Source organism: Amblyomma maculatum, chromosome 1 (assembly GCF_055883805.1).
Source record: "Amblyomma maculatum isolate TAMU_Amacu chromosome 1, ASM5588380v1, whole genome shotgun sequence".
Classification (NCBI taxonomy): Eukaryota; Metazoa; Arthropoda; class Arachnida; order Ixodida; family Ixodidae; genus Amblyomma; species Amblyomma maculatum.
In genome coordinates this window covers 207,663,928-207,681,941 of record NC_139344.1, presented here as the reverse complement: position 1 = coordinate 207,681,941, position 18,014 = coordinate 207,663,928, and the positions used below count along the sequence as shown (strand labels likewise).

At 44.8% G+C, this 18,014-nt stretch overlaps 1 protein-coding gene across 3 annotated transcripts in view; it reads right to left on the bottom strand.

Moving 5' to 3' along the window:
• The window catches only part of LOC146205455 (zinc finger protein ZFAT-like), a 117,366-nt gene that overhangs the window by 56,593 nt on the left and 42,759 nt on the right, over positions 1-18,014 (bottom strand). For 2 of the 3 annotated variants that reach the window (XM_084590139.1, XM_084590141.1), the window contains 4 exons: positions 17,432-17,632; positions 17,139-17,333; positions 15,498-15,705; positions 2,068-2,243 (listed from right to left, as the gene is read on the bottom strand). In XM_084590139.1, coding sequence (XP_084446265.1) covers positions 2,068-2,243; positions 15,498-15,705; positions 17,139-17,333; positions 17,432-17,632 — 780 coding nt within the window. The remainder of the gene's footprint in view (positions 1-2,067; positions 2,244-15,497; positions 15,706-17,138; positions 17,334-17,431; positions 17,633-18,014) is intronic. The other variant, XM_084590140.1, reaches the window with a different exon arrangement.

The following is an 18,014-nucleotide window of genomic DNA, read 5'->3' as shown; positions in this document are numbered from 1 at the left end:
GCACAGCATCAGGAGCCTGTAACCCTCAACTTGAGCCTGGCTTTTGGCATGGCGGGAATTAAACGCAAAAGAATAGAGCTGAACGCAGGCGCGAAGAAATCTGTGAATATAAGTGGCAAAAGCCATCTCAGTCAATATCGACAGCTCAGCTGTTTCCTCGCCTCAGGAGAATCTCAAGCAGCTACTTAGCAGCTACTTTGCTCAGTGAAGAGGCCATTTTGGAAGTGGCGGTGAGTAGAGAATCAGACTCCGATTCATCGGCCAGTGAGGAGTTCGTGCTCGAAAGTTCGACCAACACAAAGCCCAACATCACGGGTGTCATGGTAAGCGAGTCGCTTCAGACTGCACTACAATTTTTCGAAAACAACAATGGCAAGGATAATGCACTCAAAATTGCCGGTGTTCTGTGAAATTTTTAGTCCAGTGCACACCGTTATGCACAAAAGCAGTCGTTAATTACAATTCTCTTTTCTCAATAAAATCATTTTTGTTTTTATTCATGACTCGTTATTATGGATGACTCGCTTTATGGACAGTTTTGGTCGGAAACCAAAGTGTACATATTAACGAGGCACGACTGTATACCAGAATGCGTTTAAATTACCCATGTATGTAGCCATGTGTTGTGACCTCCTCAAACAGCCTACCCAATTAGAGCAATGGCACACAAAAAGAAATATCGCACAAGATTCCTAGTCTGTGGTGGTGAACCTATCACTTCTTTCGCAATAAAAAAGAACATTAAAAAATGTGGTTACACAATGGTCTCTTCAAAATTCATTAGCCTGACATTATTAGCTATGCACAGCTAGCCTGGCTCGTTTGCATCGCTGTGCACCAATGGGCAGCTAACCCATGAAATCATGCGAGATATTTCGAAATAAATAAACAGCAAGGGAAGAACTATATAGTCACCACAATACAACACGCCAATGAGAACAAATAATCGATTAAGCTGCATTAATTGCCATAGTCAAAATAATTGCGCAACAAAAAACAACGAAATTGCTCTACATCATCAGCTCACCAAGAAACTTATTCATTATTAGAATTATACAGGCAATTCAAGTCGCTGGGATCTAATTAGAGACTTGTGCCCATTATTCACATGATCGCTTCAGATCATGATTCTTCAACCTCTGAGCAAGAATTCATTTGATTTCATAGGAAATGTCTAGGTCGGACTGAGTACGACTCAGATCATAATCTGAATGCGAGTCCGGACTCACGACTCGGATCATGATCTAAATGTGAGTCCAGACTCACAACTCAGATCATGATCTGAGTGTGAGTCCGGACTCACGACTCAGATTATGATTTGAGTGAGAGTCCAAACGCACGGCTCAGATCACGATTTGAGTGTGAGTCCAGACTCACTCACGACTCAAATCATGATCTGAATGCGAGTCCGGACTCACTCACAACTCAGATCATGATCTGAGTGTGAGTCTGGACTCACTCACGACTCAGATCATGATCTGAATGTGAGCCTGAGTGAGCCCGAGTGAGTCTACTCATGAGTGAGTCCGCCGACTTATGCCATGGGGGGGAGAGCAGCTCACATTAGCCTCAGCAATCATGAAAGCCACACGATCCTGTGGTTATTATAAAGCAGTAGGCCGCTTCAAGCTTGAACGTAGGACGGCAGCGGACGAGCTACTGGCGCTTCCGGTTCGCAAGCACCGCGCTCGCACTTGCTCGTGTCTAGCACCACAGGCAATGTGGAACTGTTTTCGGATTGAGCATTTCCACGATCGTCATCATCTGGTGTATAGTCTGCCAAGAGTGTTTTGCTGGAGACACCTTGCCGTAGAAACTCTTCTTCAGTACCTCTAAACGCACTCGTTATCCCACATTTCTCAAAAGTTCAACTTTGGGAATACTAGTCAAGCATCTGTGATTAGGCTGTAGGGAGGCAGAAATCTGACATGATAAAATCAGGAAAAGAAACATATTATACACAGGTTTTTACAGTGTCCTGTTCAAGTCAATAGAATTAAACTGCATTTCTTTCAAGTAACAAAGAGAACACATAAAAAAAATGCGGGTACTAGCATTGGCTCTTACCTGCAAGTTAGGAGATTCAGAGCTGCTCTCCTGAGAGCCTTCAATCAGCTCCTGAGGGATGTTGGCATAGCTGCTGGTCATCCCATCAGGTTCAGGAAGATACCAGCTTTGACCAATTGAGTCAGCAAAGAGTGACTCTAGTGTAGCATCACTTGACGATGCTGCCTCCGCAGCTGCTTCAGAAAAAAAAAAAACAAGCATCACAATTACCACTTATACTAAATCAACGGCCCATAATAGCGTAAGAACTTTTATGTCGCGTGTCCTCACTCTGCTACGCCTGTTTTTTGTACTATTCTGGGTGCCCCAAGCACTAAACAATGTAGTTCAACCTCGATATAAAGAACCTCAATGTAATAAAATTTGCAATGTAACATTTTTTTTTACTTTCTCAATCTCTGCCCTATTGAAAACTATGTGTTTCGTTTTTTGAAATTTAATGAAGTCCTCACACATCGCATGCATGTATCAGCAGCCACCTTAATTGACAACGGTATGAGAACTTTAGCCGAGACACACTGCATTTTGTATTTTCCTGATGTTAACATTAGTTTGAGGGGAGGGTTCCATAGGCGAGAAGTAGACTTTCTTTTTTTTTAAGACAGTTTTCCATCCTTCAACCCTTCAGTCGTGATCATGACGCGGGCTTTTAGCATTGTTCGTTTCAAAAGGCGTTTACTGCTACACACCCCAATCACTTCGTGATAAAGGGAAGGCAAGGCCCATAGTTGGAAGGCACTGAGCAACTGGACCAGCCGAGCAAGCCACCGCCTCCACTCCTGTCTAAGCAGCAAGCACTCTGCCAAGTTCACCCCCTCCCTAATCGCCCCATCACTGGAGTTAACACACACAGTAAGTTTTCGCTGCGCGTAATCTTGGCACCCTGCCAAGAAATGCACTGGACTGACTGCGCACAAGAAGGGACGCACTAACGACAAGCTTTTTTAATTTTTTTTAAAATTTGTTTGCAGCAAAAGTGGGGGCAAGTTCATTAAACATGTAAGTATGATACGCATACGTGAGGCCTGAACAACTGCTGTGCAAAGGTAGCTAAGCCAGCATGGGTGATGAGCTCGCACTTTGCCCACATAAAAAAAAATTGTTTTCGCGTCCGTTTGCTACCACCCATTATCCTCCCGATGTACAAAACATCTGGTACCATTGTTAGCGCTATTACTGCTAAGCTTTCTTGCTTATTTCCTGAATTTGTAATTTACAAGTTCCCATCTACTGGCAGTGTTCCACTAACCTGTTACTTTTTTGGGCAGCTAGAACATGATAACCTCGACGCAACGAAATTCGCGATTTAACAAAATTTTCGGCTGCAAGTAGGACTTCATTATATCGAGGTTCGACTGTATATATTGCTCAATCCTTCCCTGGCAGTTTTTTTTTCACTCTTCTTTTCGTGCGAACTGACTGTGGTGTCTTTCAGGCAGGACCAAAAGATGACTACAAAAACAAGCTTTTCCAGTGCTTGGCCACGCATATGGTGCCCTCTACAATAAGAATTACACTAAACCGACCATGCAGTAACAAAGACCACACATCTCTGTACTCATTTCTGCATGTGTGTCTGGCAGGAAGGAAAAAAGAAAAACTGCATAGTACTTAGGCATTTACTGAAAGCCATTGGTGTTCTTAAGGCCTAAAGAGGTAAGATAATCACTGCTTTAAACAACCATTTTTCTTACCATCAAGATATGAATGCTATTGAGAAGTTCCAGTGTTAAATCAACACCAATGAGGGCCCTCAAATTTTAGCTTTTTACTGCACACACAAGCTCAATAATGAATATAAAGTAATAAAAGGTAAATACCTGAAAACTTTGGCATACATCAATCATAGAAAAATATAGTGGCAAATTTCAGCACAAAAATGTAAATAAGAAAACCTTGATCAAAAGAGTATGAACACTCATGCACAAGTGGACAGACCACGTGAACTGACAACATGCCAGAATTTTGTGACGGTGCAGCGGCTGTATCAAAGATATGCATAGGGAGCCTCCTCTGATGTGCTTTCCTGAGCCTCAGTCAGGTCAAGGCCGGTCTCGAGGGAGAGCGCGCGCTCTTTCTTACGGCCTTCTCAATCACCGCGAGAACAATGGGAACGTTTCTCCTTGAGTTACGCTCTCCGCTACCTGTTCACTCCGCGTCTGCTTCAGCGGCAGCGGGTGGCTTTTGCCTGGTTTCGCGCTGTCGCTCGCAGGTTTCGTGGGGAGTACAGCCCCGAAATGAAAGGACACAGAAGGTAGATGCTGCAGCGGCATGTCGTCGTCTACTACACATGTGAACGGAGTCTTTATTATATTTACACTGTCGCTCAGCAAACGTTCGACAAGCATATGACATACACTGATTGCGGCATGGTAGCTACTTTTGTCCATTTTAGTCCAAATTTTTCCCAAGCCTGTACAAGAATAGGAATAAAAGAAAAAACTGAATGAGCAGTGATCACATCGAAGCTTCTTCAAGGCTAACATCACAACAACTCGTCTGCAACAGCAAAACCGTCTTTCAGCACTAGATCCGAAACCATCCATGTAGCACCGAAGATGAAAATAATTTCATAAAAATGTAATGTAAATTGCAAAATGTTTGCATGATATAAAATATTAGTATAACAGTCAAAGTAAATGTTGTAGGGTTGAGTTTTTAATGTTATTGCAATTCATATATTAGCCAATGTGTTGTATTATAAGCCTTATTTTAATTTTACAAATAAACATTGTTTTACTGAAATTTTTACATATTAAGCTTATGAAAACAATCAAAAATGGTTTGACATTCATGACACCACTTGTGCTGGAAGTGGTAAAACGAGGCCAATAAATGATGAAAATGATTGCAGGGACTTTATATCGAAAGTATGCAAGAAACTTCTAAAGCGTTAAAGAAGGACACTCTCACTGAAGACACATTTCAAGCCCTATATATCGATCCATTGAGGCTCTCTTCGGGAAAGTAAGGCTAATGTGCGGAAGGTTGGTTGGTTGGTTTATGGGGTTTATCGTCCCAAAGCAACTCAGGCTATGAGAGACGCCGTAGTGGAGGACTCCGGAAATTTCGACCACCTGGGGTTCTTTAACGTGCACTGACATCGCACAGCACACGGGCGCCTTGCTTTTCGCCTCCATCGAAAAGTGGCCGCCGAGGCCGGGATTCGATCCCGCGTCCTTGGGAACAGTAGTCGAGCGCCATAACCACTGCGCCACCCCGGCGGGGTCTAATGTGCGGAAGGGAACGACATGCTAGATGCGAGGGCCGTAACAGCTAGCGGCACTTCACTATGCATTGTCAAGACGGACGTTTCATCTGAGAGCAAAATCAAGGCACCTTGCGTCGATGCCCAAAAAAGAAATAATTTCTGCTGTGCCGCAATCATGTAACCGAGGAAAAAAAGAAAGTGATGGCATCTCCTGCCATCCCATTTCCCACTGTCACATATTCCGGTTTAGCTTACGTCGATGGATATATTGTTAAGTTAATCAACTTCGGGTGTGACGCTTACGCTATTCTTCTTGAAACTAGCGAAAGAAGCAGTCCCATGTACAAGTGCCCACAAAATAAAGCGGAGCGCGAGTTTGGGGAAAAAGCGGTCTCCTTCGTTCTGGGCTGCTGATAAGGCGAACACCAAATGTGTTAAAGGTAGGGACACACTAGACCTGCCGCGTGCTGAATGGGTCGAAGAGCCATTTTCGGCGGCTTGCCGCGTGCCACGAATCGGAAAAGCCAATGAGAAACGTCCGGCTCAGCAACGTGCACGTCAGTGTCGCCATCTTGTGCCTGCTACCGAAGTTAACTCAAGCGCTCCGTGCAATCAAAAACGAAGCGAGCATTCTCCTTTTGTGCCTCGGTGTTGAAAACTTTGCCTCAGTGAGAGAATAATGGAACACTTTCTTGAGACTGCTCGGTTATTCCCCTTTTACGCGAAAATCAACTGATGAGCGATCATCGGCAAAGCATTCGATCTCGCAGGCGAGTTGTTTTCATACTTCAGTGCCCGCTGAACATTCACGTCGGGAAAAATGTGAACAGGACAGTAAATTTGTTTCGAATGCTTGAGCGGTGTGCTGCGGAGCAAACACGATCGTCGCGGTAGATGATGAGGGACTAGGAGAAGCTGGAATGAGGTCTGCTGGCCGAAAAAAGATTCGTAGATCAGCTCACGCAGTCGGACACAAGGCGAGATCTCTGTCACGTGACCTGCGAAACCGATGAGTCCTCTCTGCCGCGCGGGCATCCTGCCGTTGGCGGCACGCCGCGCGCGTTCTCCCGCCAGTGTGTCCGTACTTTTAAGCTGAACATCCGTGACCGTGTAGACTTAAACCATAAGCTGTGTGGTTGTGCATCGAGCGACGCCCACGTCAAGAACAAGGAACAATGAAGGCACACTAAAACATGGAAGGAGTGTATAGATCTAAGAGAAAATGCTTCAGATGCACATGCCACAATTAGGTGAAGCTAAACCTCCAATACTTTAACTCTTTCCCTACCACGCCCATTGAGCATCATTAGCCCGCTAACGATGACTTCGCGCGCTGATTTTGAACTCTTCCGTGTCGCTCACGAACACGCTACACTATCTAGTGTGTAGTCGGATAACTGATTTTTCAATTTTGATGCTGTTTACATTTTCTCGCGAAGCGGATATTTTTGAGCGTGCTCCGAACTCACGGCAGCGTCTCAGTCGCATGCGAAAATGGCGGCATACACGTCAATGACGCGTGCTTCGAAAAGTCGCAAATCTGACGATTCCGCACTGTCTACGACCAATTTTATTATTGACCCAAGCAGCAGTGACTCTGGAGATGCTGCCTTATTGTCAGAATTCCATTCCAACCCCGCTGATGACGGAAACCAGCCCGAAACAGCGGTGGCCGCAATTTTTTGGCCTGTTTCGCGTTTGAGACCGCTCTGGATGCTTTTTTTTTTTTTGTTGTTGCTCGTGTCATTCATCTCATTCCCAGGGTGTCAACATCATTTGGGCACCATACCTTGCCTCCCGCAAAACATGGAGTGGCGTTCTGCCCAAGATGGGAACCGGGCATCCGTTTCGGCATGGCGCTAGCCCTTGTTGATTGTTCATTATGCATCAAGAACACTATTCATTACTGAACTTTTATTTTTTTCACAGGGAGTGGCCAATATACTAATGCTCTGCATTTTGTATATCTGGAAAAAGTATTTAAATTTTTGTTGCTTCACTTACAAGCGCATTTCGTCAAGATTTGTTCAATTTTTTTCTAAAATATGGTTTTTGAGAAATTATATTGTATGTTACAACCCACAACTTCATATTCAAAGTTGCATGCCTAAAAAGCAAATCTATTTAGCTTTCTTTTTGTGTATTGTATAAAATTTTAGGTGCAGCGGTGGCATAGCGGTAGAACATCCGCCTCGCATGCAAGAGGACCGGGGTTCAAATCTCGGTGCCGCGCAATTCTCCACCGGATGGAAAAAAAAAAAAAAAATCCTCGTGTCGATGGAATTGCATAAACAGGTAAACAGGTTTGGGGTGCGACCTGATGCCGGTGAACACCTCCAGCAACGCACTCCCTCACCAGAACAGGATTTGGCCACCCTGGTGCAGTAATTGGCCGCAACCTCCTATGATAAGCTCCATAAGCTCCATAAAACCCCGGCCATCAGTCACCAGCGGCTGCGGAACAACTGACCACGGCGGCGGTCAGACCTGTGACGCAGCAGGGGGTGCTAAGAAAGCCTGGCTCCGCTGGACAGGCCGCCATTGGAACCTGACCCTAGCAACGTTTAATGCTAGAACCCTAGCTAGTGAAGCTAGTTTAGCAGTGCTGTTAGAGGAACTAGAGGGCATGAAATGGGATGTCATAGGGCTTAGTGAGGTTAGGAGGCCGAATGAGGCATATACTGTACTCAAGGATGGGCATGTACTGTGTTATCGAGGCTTACCAGAGAGGCGACAACTAGGAGTAGGTTTCCTTGTCAATAAGTACATAGCGGGTAATATAGATGAATTCTATAGTATTAATGAGAGGGTTGCAGGCATCGTAATTAGGCTTAATAAGCGGTATAAACTGAAGGTTGTACAGGCCTATGCACCTACATGTAGTTATGATGACCAGGCAGTTGAAAGCTTCTATGAAGATGTAGAATCGGCAATGCGAAAAGTAAAGACGCAGTATACTGTACTAATGGGCGATTTCAATGCCAAGGTAGGACAAAAACAGGCAGGAGACAAGGCAGTAGGTGACTATGACTATTTCCGGTTCTAGGAATAGCAGGGGGGAGTTACTAGTTGAGTTTGCAGAGCGCAATAACTTACGAATCATGAATACCTTCTTCAGAAAACGGAAGAACCGGAAATGGACATAGAATAGCCCTAACGGAGAGACTAAAAATGAAATCGACTTCATAATGTGTTCAACCCCCGCCATTATGCAAGATGTAGAGGTAATCGGGAAAGTGCGATGCAGTGACCACAGGATGGTGAGGTGCCGAATTAGCCTAAATCTGAAGAAGGAACAGATTAGTAAGAAAGAAGCCCATCAACGAATTAGCAGTGAGGGGGAGGGCAGAAGAGCTCAGGATCTCGCTACAGAATAGGTTTTCAGCTCTAACTCAGGATGGCGACATTACCCTAGAGGCAAGGAACAATAACTTCAGAGATATCATTACTGAGTGCGCGGTAGAAGTAGGTGGTAGGATAGTTAGAGAGGATACCGGCAAGCTGTCTAAGGAGACGAAAGATTTGATTAAGAAACGCCAGAGTATGAAAGCTTCCAATCCAACAGACCAGATCGAATGGGCCGAGATATCAAAGCTAATCAATAAGCGCAAGGTGGCCGATATAAGAAAGTATAACATGGAGAAAATTGAGCATGCTGTAAAGAACGGGGGAAGCCTTAAAGCTGTAAAGAAGAAATTGGGCATAGGCAAAAACCAGATGTATGCGATAAGGGACAAGGCGGGCAACGTCATCACTACTATGAAAAAGATGGTCAAAGTAGCCGAGGAGTTCTATACAGATCTCTACAGTAGCCAAAGTAGTCAGCACCGTAATGAGATTGGCGGTAGGGAAAAACAGTCAGACGTTCCACCAGTGACGAAGGACGAGGTCAAGAAAGCCCTAGAAACTATGAAAAGGGGGAAATCAGCTGGGGAGGATCAGATAACTACAGATTTGCTTAAGGACGGGGGGGATATCGTGCTAGAAAAACTGGCCACCCTGTATACTCAGTGCCTGGTGTCATCGACGGTACCGGAACCATAGAAGAATGAAAACATTATCCTCATTCACAAGAAAGGGGACTCTAAGGACCTTAAAAATTACAGACCAATCAGCTTACTGTCTGTTACGTATAAGGTATTTACTAAGGTAATCGCTAATAGAATCAGGACAACCTTAGACTGCAATCAAGCAAAGGATCAAGCAGGGTTTCGGAAACGGTACTCTACTATCGATCATATCCATACCATCAATCAGGTGATAGAAAAATGCTCGGAATATAACCAGCCCTTATACATAGCATTCATTGATTACGAAAAAGCATTTGACTCAGTTGAAACCTCGGCGGTGATGCAGGCATTGCGAAATCAGGGGGTAGACGAGCCGTACGTGAAAGTGCTGGAAGATATATATAGTGGCTGCACAGCAACCATAGTTCTGCATAAAGAAAGTAACAAAATTCCCATAAAGAAAGGTGTTAGGCAAGGAGACACAATCTCCCCAGTACTATTCACAGCTTGTTTAGAGGAAGTATTCAGAGACTTGGAATGGGAGCAGTTAGGGATAAGGGTAGATGGAGAATACCTCAGTAATCTGCGATTTGCTGATGACATTGCCTTGCTAAGCGACTCGGGGGATGAACTGCAAATAATGATCGATGACCTAGACAGGAAAAGTAGAAAGATAGGCTTGAAAATCAATATGCAGAAGACTAAGGTATGTTCAACAGCCTCGGGAAGGAACAGCAGTTTACATTAGGTAGCGAAATACTGGAAGTAGTAGGCGAATATGTCTACTTAGGACAGGTAGTAACCGCAGATCCGGACCACGAAAAGGAAATAACAAGAAGAATACGATTGGGATGGAGCGCATTTGGCATGCACTCGCAGATTATGACTAGCAGCTTACCGGTATCGCCCAAGAGGAAAGTATACAACAGTTGCATCTTGCCTGGGATGGAGCGCATTTGGCATGCACTCGCAGATTATGACTAGCAGCTTACCGGTATCGCCCAAGAGGAAAGTATACAACAGTTGCATCTTGCCTGTACTCACCTATGGGGCTGAAATGTGGAGGCTAACCAAGAGAGTTCTACTTAAGTTGAGGACAACCCAGAGGGCTATGGAACGAAAAATGGTAGGGGTAACATTAAGAAATAGAAAGTGTGCAGAGTGGGTCAGAGAAATAACTCAAGTTACCGACATTCTAGTAGAAATTAAGAAGAAGAAATGGACATGGGCAGGACATGTAGTGCGAAGAGAGGATAACCGATGGTCGCTGAGGGTAACAAACTGGATTCCAAGGGAAAGAAAGCGTAGCAGGGGGCGGCAGAAAGTTAGGTGGGCGGATGAGATTAAGAAGTTCGCAGGGGTCAAGTGGATGCAGCTAGCACAGAACCGGGTTAAGAGGAGAAATATGGGAGAGGCCTTCGCCCTGCAGTGGGTATAATCAGGCTGATGATGATGATGATGATGATAAAATTTTAGACATGATAGTTTTTACAGAAAAAAAAATGTACTGAACCCTACAGAAAACAGCCATTTTGCCCATGGTAGAGAAAGAGTTAATGCACACAGCCTCCCATGCAGCAGCAGCCTCTCAAGATGCAGCAGCCTCTCAAGATGCAGCAGCTTCCCCAGTTTTGCACCCTATTGTCGTTCTCGATTTTGCCAAATCCCCTCAACACTGTCAGTGCCTTCTGTTTCTTAAATCGCACCACCTTCTTTTTACATCCGTAGCCACCTTCTCCTTTGCATTGCATACCACATGCTTTGTCCTAATGTCAGTGAAAAGCTAGCTTCACTTACATGTTCTTCAGCCTAGCGGCTAGCGTGAGATAGATTCCACAGCCCAATTTGATCTCTGCCATGAAATTTCAGAGATTCTTTACCCTCATCTTCGGAATTTAAAACTCCGCAGATGAGAACAAAGCACTTGTATCGTTCATCTGTTGTCCCTTGCCTTTTTTTTTTTTTTTTATGTCACACTGCATGCATTCCCAATGACTATATTAAAATATTCTGCCACAGGAAGTTAGAGGCATTAACCATGATGCAAGCAATGATTGCAGTGGCGTCGCAAGGGGGGTGCGGCCTACATCAGGTGCAACGCTCAGGGGGTAGCAGCTAGACAGTGAGAGGAAGAAAGGGGTGGGGGGCGAAATGAATTATTGTGTAAAGACGCGAAAAGGCGCACATCGGTGCCACTGACTGGCGAGTGTGATCTTCTTGTAAAAACGAATTATTCTGTTGTGAGGAGTGCTTGAAAACACATGCCTTAGTTATGCCAGAGACTCCTTGCCATCTTAATGTTTGACCGGGCCTGTTTACGTGTGTGTACTATGGAAACACCAGCATTAACCCGACACCCATCGGAAACCCCTGCGCCGGAGCTAGACGACCCCCGTGGACGGTCGCGCCGCCGCATTGCCTCTTTTTGTGTATGTGTAGTTCACTCCCCTTTCCCTAGTGCGGAACGCTGACAGTATCTTGTCGGCAGTCTTTTGTCTTGTTCGTATATCTCCTGTGCCTTTCTCGCTCCTCGGACCAGTCACACATCCCCCTCATACTTTCAAAACGCTGAAGCGCTGACTAGAAAAAAAAAGAATAATAATGAGGAGGATAGCAAGGCCAGGTGCTTTAAAAGGGGAATTGAGAGTGAATATCTAAGGTGCTCATGCAGTTCTTACCTTTTTTTCTGAGACATTGTTAAAATGAGAAAGGGAACTGAAAGCGTTAAAAGAAAATGAGCTTGGAGATGCCCACCGTCTCCCAGCTCCAAAAGGGCACTTCGCGCTTGATATTGTCTGTTGGTACGGCATCAATGCACGTTTGTAACTTTGCAGTATGGATGTGGAAGTCAACTTTCATCTTTCGAAAGAAAGGAGAGGAGAAAAGTTAAATGTAGAGAATGCTTAGTGAAAGATTTCACCTATGCATGTGGCACGTGCAAGGCTCTGCTTGCAATCTAACTACAACGCCTGGTATTGAAAGTTTTGCGGAACGGGTTCAGCTACAGATTGAGCTAGAACTGTTTCTCGTGTGAACTCCCATTATGCGACCTCGCAGACAACAACCACCCTCTTGGTACCAACCAATGCAGCCGAACATACAAAACAGTTAGCTGCAGCATAATGAAGACTTCCGGTTGCAACATTTCAGAGACGCCTTCATTTTTGGAACATGCTTGGAACAGCCACAGCACTGATCAAATGATTGTTGCAGTGGCCCCAGCAGAAAGGTCCGTGTTTGCAAGAGTTGATCTTACGATTGCTTAGGAGTCCCAAAAGATGCCCTGAGCAGGAGCAAATGGGTTCTTTTTTCAAGCTGCGACTGAGCACAAATGTGAGGGTGTATTACAAGCTTTGTAGAAAATGACACAGAGCCCCTGTGGATGAAAAAGAGTATGTGCGGTGCTGGCGCAAATACACGATATCCAGCCACGAGGCGTGGGAAAACAATGCCGGCCACCCGCTTTCACTCCGCGGTGCGTCTGGTCGGTTTTTTGGAGAGAGCGCCGCATCGTCGCCAGTTAGTCGATACCTCGAGCCGCGCTGCTTTTTAAAATGTTACCTCAAGGGCCTGTCACACTAGAACGAAATGACGCTGATTTGGTCTGCCAACAGCACGTCTTCCTGATGTCTGCGTCTATGTCACACTGCGCCGACGGAAACAGTCGGCCGACAGTCAGTGTTGGCGCCGCGGCGCTCGCAAGACGGCTGTCGGCCGACGGTCACCCAACTCCTATGTCACACTAGCCAGACAACGTGCGAAACCTCCCCACCGACTAGGCCCTCTCATTCTCACTCTCTTCTCGTGTCATTATACGTTCCTTTTCTGAATCCTTTTATTTTTTTTCTACCGTGCGAAATTCTCCTTTCTGTAACTACTCCCTATCTTATTTTTTTTGGCTTATTCTCGAAACTACTAGGTTAAGGAACGCTTAATTTTAATTCTATTTTATATATTCGACCATACCAAAACAAGCGCCTCAACAGTCGTGATTATGGGCCGAGACTGAATAGTGCCCAGTATTTTACGGCTCTGGCTGCCGGATCAGAACGTCAGTGTTCAAAAAATAAAAGCTTTCCCGGCGAATAAGAGACAGTGCATATTAAAACCTAAAAAAAAAAAAATACTCTACATTTGGGATCGAACTTACGACCTCCTGTTTGATAGCCAGCGGCGCTAACCACTGCATCACAAAAATTAGGCCAAACCGGTGCTTTCAGAGGTTGAGATATGGTTTTAGCTAATATGCTGTCTCAGTGTGAAAGTCGCAAAGGCAGTAGCAGCATTTACCGCTTAACTGACTGTCCAGCTTGCTGAGAGTAAACTGCAGATAGTTTGAATCATGCCGTGCTGCACAACAGGTAAAACTTTGGGCCGATTTCGTAAAACTTTAGGCGGATTTCACAGGGCCGGTCCGCGGGACCACGACTGATGTTGGTTCTGTTGTAAAGTTTAAACGCAAGTTCTGCGCTTTTTGCGCGCACAATTCTTGAAACACATTGAATTATGGAACAAAAATGTATTGCGTGATGCTTAATGTAGCGTTAAAATAGGCCTGTGAAGTAGCGACGCAGCGACTAGAAGTTATGACTGTAAACACAGCGATCGAAGTGCGTAGGAGGATCGGCAGCTCTAGGCTGGCTTCAGGAAAATAATCGCTTCTTTTCATAATTTCTTTGTCATGAACTATGTTTATTTTGCACTATTCTGTGCTGTTCGGAAATGCGGAAAGATTGCTCATGGTCCCAACGCGCGCCGCAAATATATGCGCCCGAATTCACTCGCCCCGAAAGAAAGCGCTGCCGTTAATATTCCAAGCGCATTCGGCGGTTCTGAGTATACTTTGGCGGCTTACGCTCGAGTTTTGGTCAGGAATTAGGCGTTGATTCTACTTTTTTACGTATATTAGGTCTGAAAGGTATTCACCGTCGACGTGGTGTACAGAGTCAGCTTTGCATTTTGAGAAAGTTTTTGCTCGGAGGCCGATCTCGAGAAGACTCGGTCACTGACAGTCGGCAGACTGGTTTTGTCAGTGTCCCCGGCCTCAAAGCCTGTCACACTGAGAAGACATTTGGTTTTCGGTCGTGGTGGTGTCGTCGTCGGCCTAGTGTGACAGCTTGGTCGGCCGCAGACACTGTCGGCCGACAAGTTGGCCGACCTTCGGTGTCTTTGTCGGATCTGCGTCGGCGTCGTGTCGTGCTAGTGTGACAGGCCCTTCATCGTTGTCGTCAGCAAAAGCGTCATGCTTTTGAGGCGGCTCTGACTGGTCGAGATGGGATGACGTCATGGAGGTCTCGATCCATCATAAAGCCTCACCACAGTATGCGAATGCTTGCCTTATATGGCTAATGCCAATCAATAATTATTCGTTAATTAATTACTAATGAATGGCTAATTAATAAATTACTAATTACTGCCACGTACCCGGTAAAATCTACCACACAACAGTAAACGTAGAACAACTGCGAAGATGCAAATAGTGCGATCTCGTCGCTGCCAAGCAGAATTCACTGAATAAATGCTCTCGCAGAATGTGAAAGAGTAGTCACTCGCTTTACTCGTAGCAGCATTCATCACTACATGCGCAACAGTCTCGTAGCAGAATGCAGTACTCAGGCTTTCTTCTTTCACCACTGCACAAGGCAGCGGAGATGGCTCAGCTACAGAGCCAGTAGCACGCCCGTGCATTTTCTTTTCCTTCTTCCTCCAGTCGCAAGAACAATTTTAATCACTTTAGTGGCCAAAGTGTCCTCGAATTTTTTCTTCCTCCATGTTCCTTCCCCATCCTCTCCTGCTTCTCATCTTCTATTTGTGTGTGTGGGGGAAGGGGGGTCCATGCCACACTTCCACACTGGGTGTAAGTGACCCTAGCGACGCCACTGAATGATTGCGCCAATCACTTTGATAGATATAGCCCAAAATGTCAAAGGCATCCTACAAGAGAATGCAGAATGTCACAAAAAATCCCCTCTATCTTAGTATGTAAAGCCTTCCTGTGGTGCAGACTCTAAAAAAAGTGCAGCTGTGCAATCAAGACAGTACTAACAAAAAGCAAGAAATGGCTGCATAAAAAGGAAACGTGCAGCTATAATTTTTTTCTTCACAAGTTGCAAAAATATAATGCTGGGTATGCTCCTCCATGCAGACAACATATGTTATAATAATGGTGATGCTGACCACAGGCATGCAAATTACATACGAGACAATACCTTCACACTCTGCAGCAATAGCGGACAGAACTGCGGCGTTCAGAGTCGGCTCAGAGCAATCGTCCTGCTCAGAGGTTGCTTGCATCCCATCAGACACCGTCTCCTCAGCTGTAGAGACTGTACCACTCTCAGCGACAAAGCATTCAATGCTCGAGTCGGGCTTGGGTTCCTCATCACTAGCCGCACCTTGCTTCTCTATATGTTCTTTCTAAGAAAAATGAAGGTGAAGACAGATACAGACAAGCTATGACATCACAATAAAAGAGTGAAAATTTCACTCTTCCATCAAACTTTTCATTCATTTGTAGAAATCAAGACAACAAAAATCATGTTTCATGTTGATGGCACCACAAAACCATAAGCCAGATTTCAGCGAATGTGCAAACAAATCACAAATCTGATACACAAAAAAAAGTAACTCTGGCAATAGTAAAATCTGATGCTTAGACTGAAAATATAATGAAGTACACTTAAAATTTTTACATAATTATTCTCAAGTTCAAGTCTTCAGTTATAGAAATTTTTGTCTATTATAAATATAACACACCTTTCTTTTTAAGTGCTTTTTTACAAAAAGAGTGCCCAATCCTTCTAGCATATATTTTTGACATTTCTTGAAGAATATTTAAAGGGGCAAATTCCTACAGCAATACTGGTTGGTTTATGTGATTTAATGTCCTAAAGCAACTCAGGCCATACGAGACGCCACAGAGAAGGGCTCTGGAAATTTCGACCACCAGGGTTCTTTTATGTGCACTGGCATCGCACAGCCCACAGGCACCTTTCTTTTCACCGCCATCGAAAAGCTGCTGCCGCGGCCTGGATTCGATTCAGTGTCCTTGGGTTCAGCAGTCGAGCGCCCCAACCACTAAGCCACTGCGGCAGGGCTCTTACAGCAACAGTGCAGAACACTTGCTCTTTGATAAAAGCCTAATATGCTGCCTTTATTAGCTGTGGTTAGAAGTAAAGTGATAACTTGGCAGTACTACACACTAGCTAACTCTGGTTATAGCTTCTGAAATCAACTGAGTAAGCAATAAAAGAATGCATACCATCCACTGTTTCCCACAGTACCCACTGAGGTGAGTCACACCAAGAAAGGACCCCAAATATCTACTGTACCTTTAATATATTACAGCTGCATATCTGTCAGACCTATACTGATTTTCACTGTGACCTTTGTCAATTTGTATGGCTTTATGCCACCAGTGAACAAGAGTGTGCATGCCTTCGTTGTACCAGTTTTTAACATGATAGCCTTAATGTCACGTTGAGTGCTTAAAGTGGCATCGGCTTGACAGAGACATTGTCACTGGTTGAGAGTAGTGACAAAGTCACGAAGTTACACATCATGACGTTGCTTAGGAAAACATCGGAGAGAGGGACTGGCCACATGTGGAAGTTACTGATGCAGCAGTGTAGTGCCATAACTTTTGTTTTAGCTTGGTTCAACCTGGGTGCATTCAAACTTGATGCAAATATAACATTTCCTTTCTCAAGTCACTGATTCAACGCTTCATGCACATCAAAGCAAATGGCACCTATGATATGTTTTCTAATTTTCCAAATGAACATGAAGAATAACTTGCCTGTACTACTTTTAAAACTTACATTTCTGACCACTAACAACAATATACGAACCTGCAGGTGAGCTCGAAGAGCCTTGGCACTCAGGTGCAAGCCGCAGCACACAGAGCACACATACACGAGACGATGTTTGCGATAGTGATTTTCCAGATATGTTCTTCGCGAAGCCTGGTAGCCGCAGAGGCCACATTGATATGCAGTCGGGGGCTCAGGGACATTGTGCACAAACAGATGACGGTCCCGATCCACCTAAGAGAGAGAAGAATGCATTATAATGTTAGCCCCACAGATGACAAAGGTAGAAAAATTTGAAGCCAACAATGAGTTTCGCAGCAAAAAACACCTACCTTTTTTTTGAACTTGCGATTGCAAAGGTGGCATATGTGCAATACGGCCATGTTCTGAAGCTGCTTGCTTTGAAAGGTAGCGAGATATCGCTTTCCTGCTGGGCTTGTATGGTACTTGCGAACATGATTCACAAGGGACTTAACTGTGTTGTAGTCATTGCTGCATAGCTCGCATCGTTGCCGCACAGTGCTGTGTGTTGCCTGAAAGAAACCACAGCAAAGCGGCACACTCTTATGCAGCTTATTTCATTAAGCTTTGAGGCTTGGCCCGACCTTGACATTACCTATCAGTCCAAGCACAGCCTCCCAAGCTTGGCATTAGGTCTGAACCCAAGAAAATAAAACGGTCAACTAGAGTCGAACCCGGATATATCGAACTCGAAGGGGATCGCGAAATAGTTCGATATATCGATAATACGATATACAGAAATCGGCTTGTGACGGCACTTACGATGCGAAAAAAACGATACCGTATTTGTCGCGTAATCAACCCACTCGCATAATGAACCCACCCTCTACTTTTGCACCCGAGAATTTGAAAAAAAAAAAGAAATGCGTAAATGCCAGCTCGCTCACATGCAAG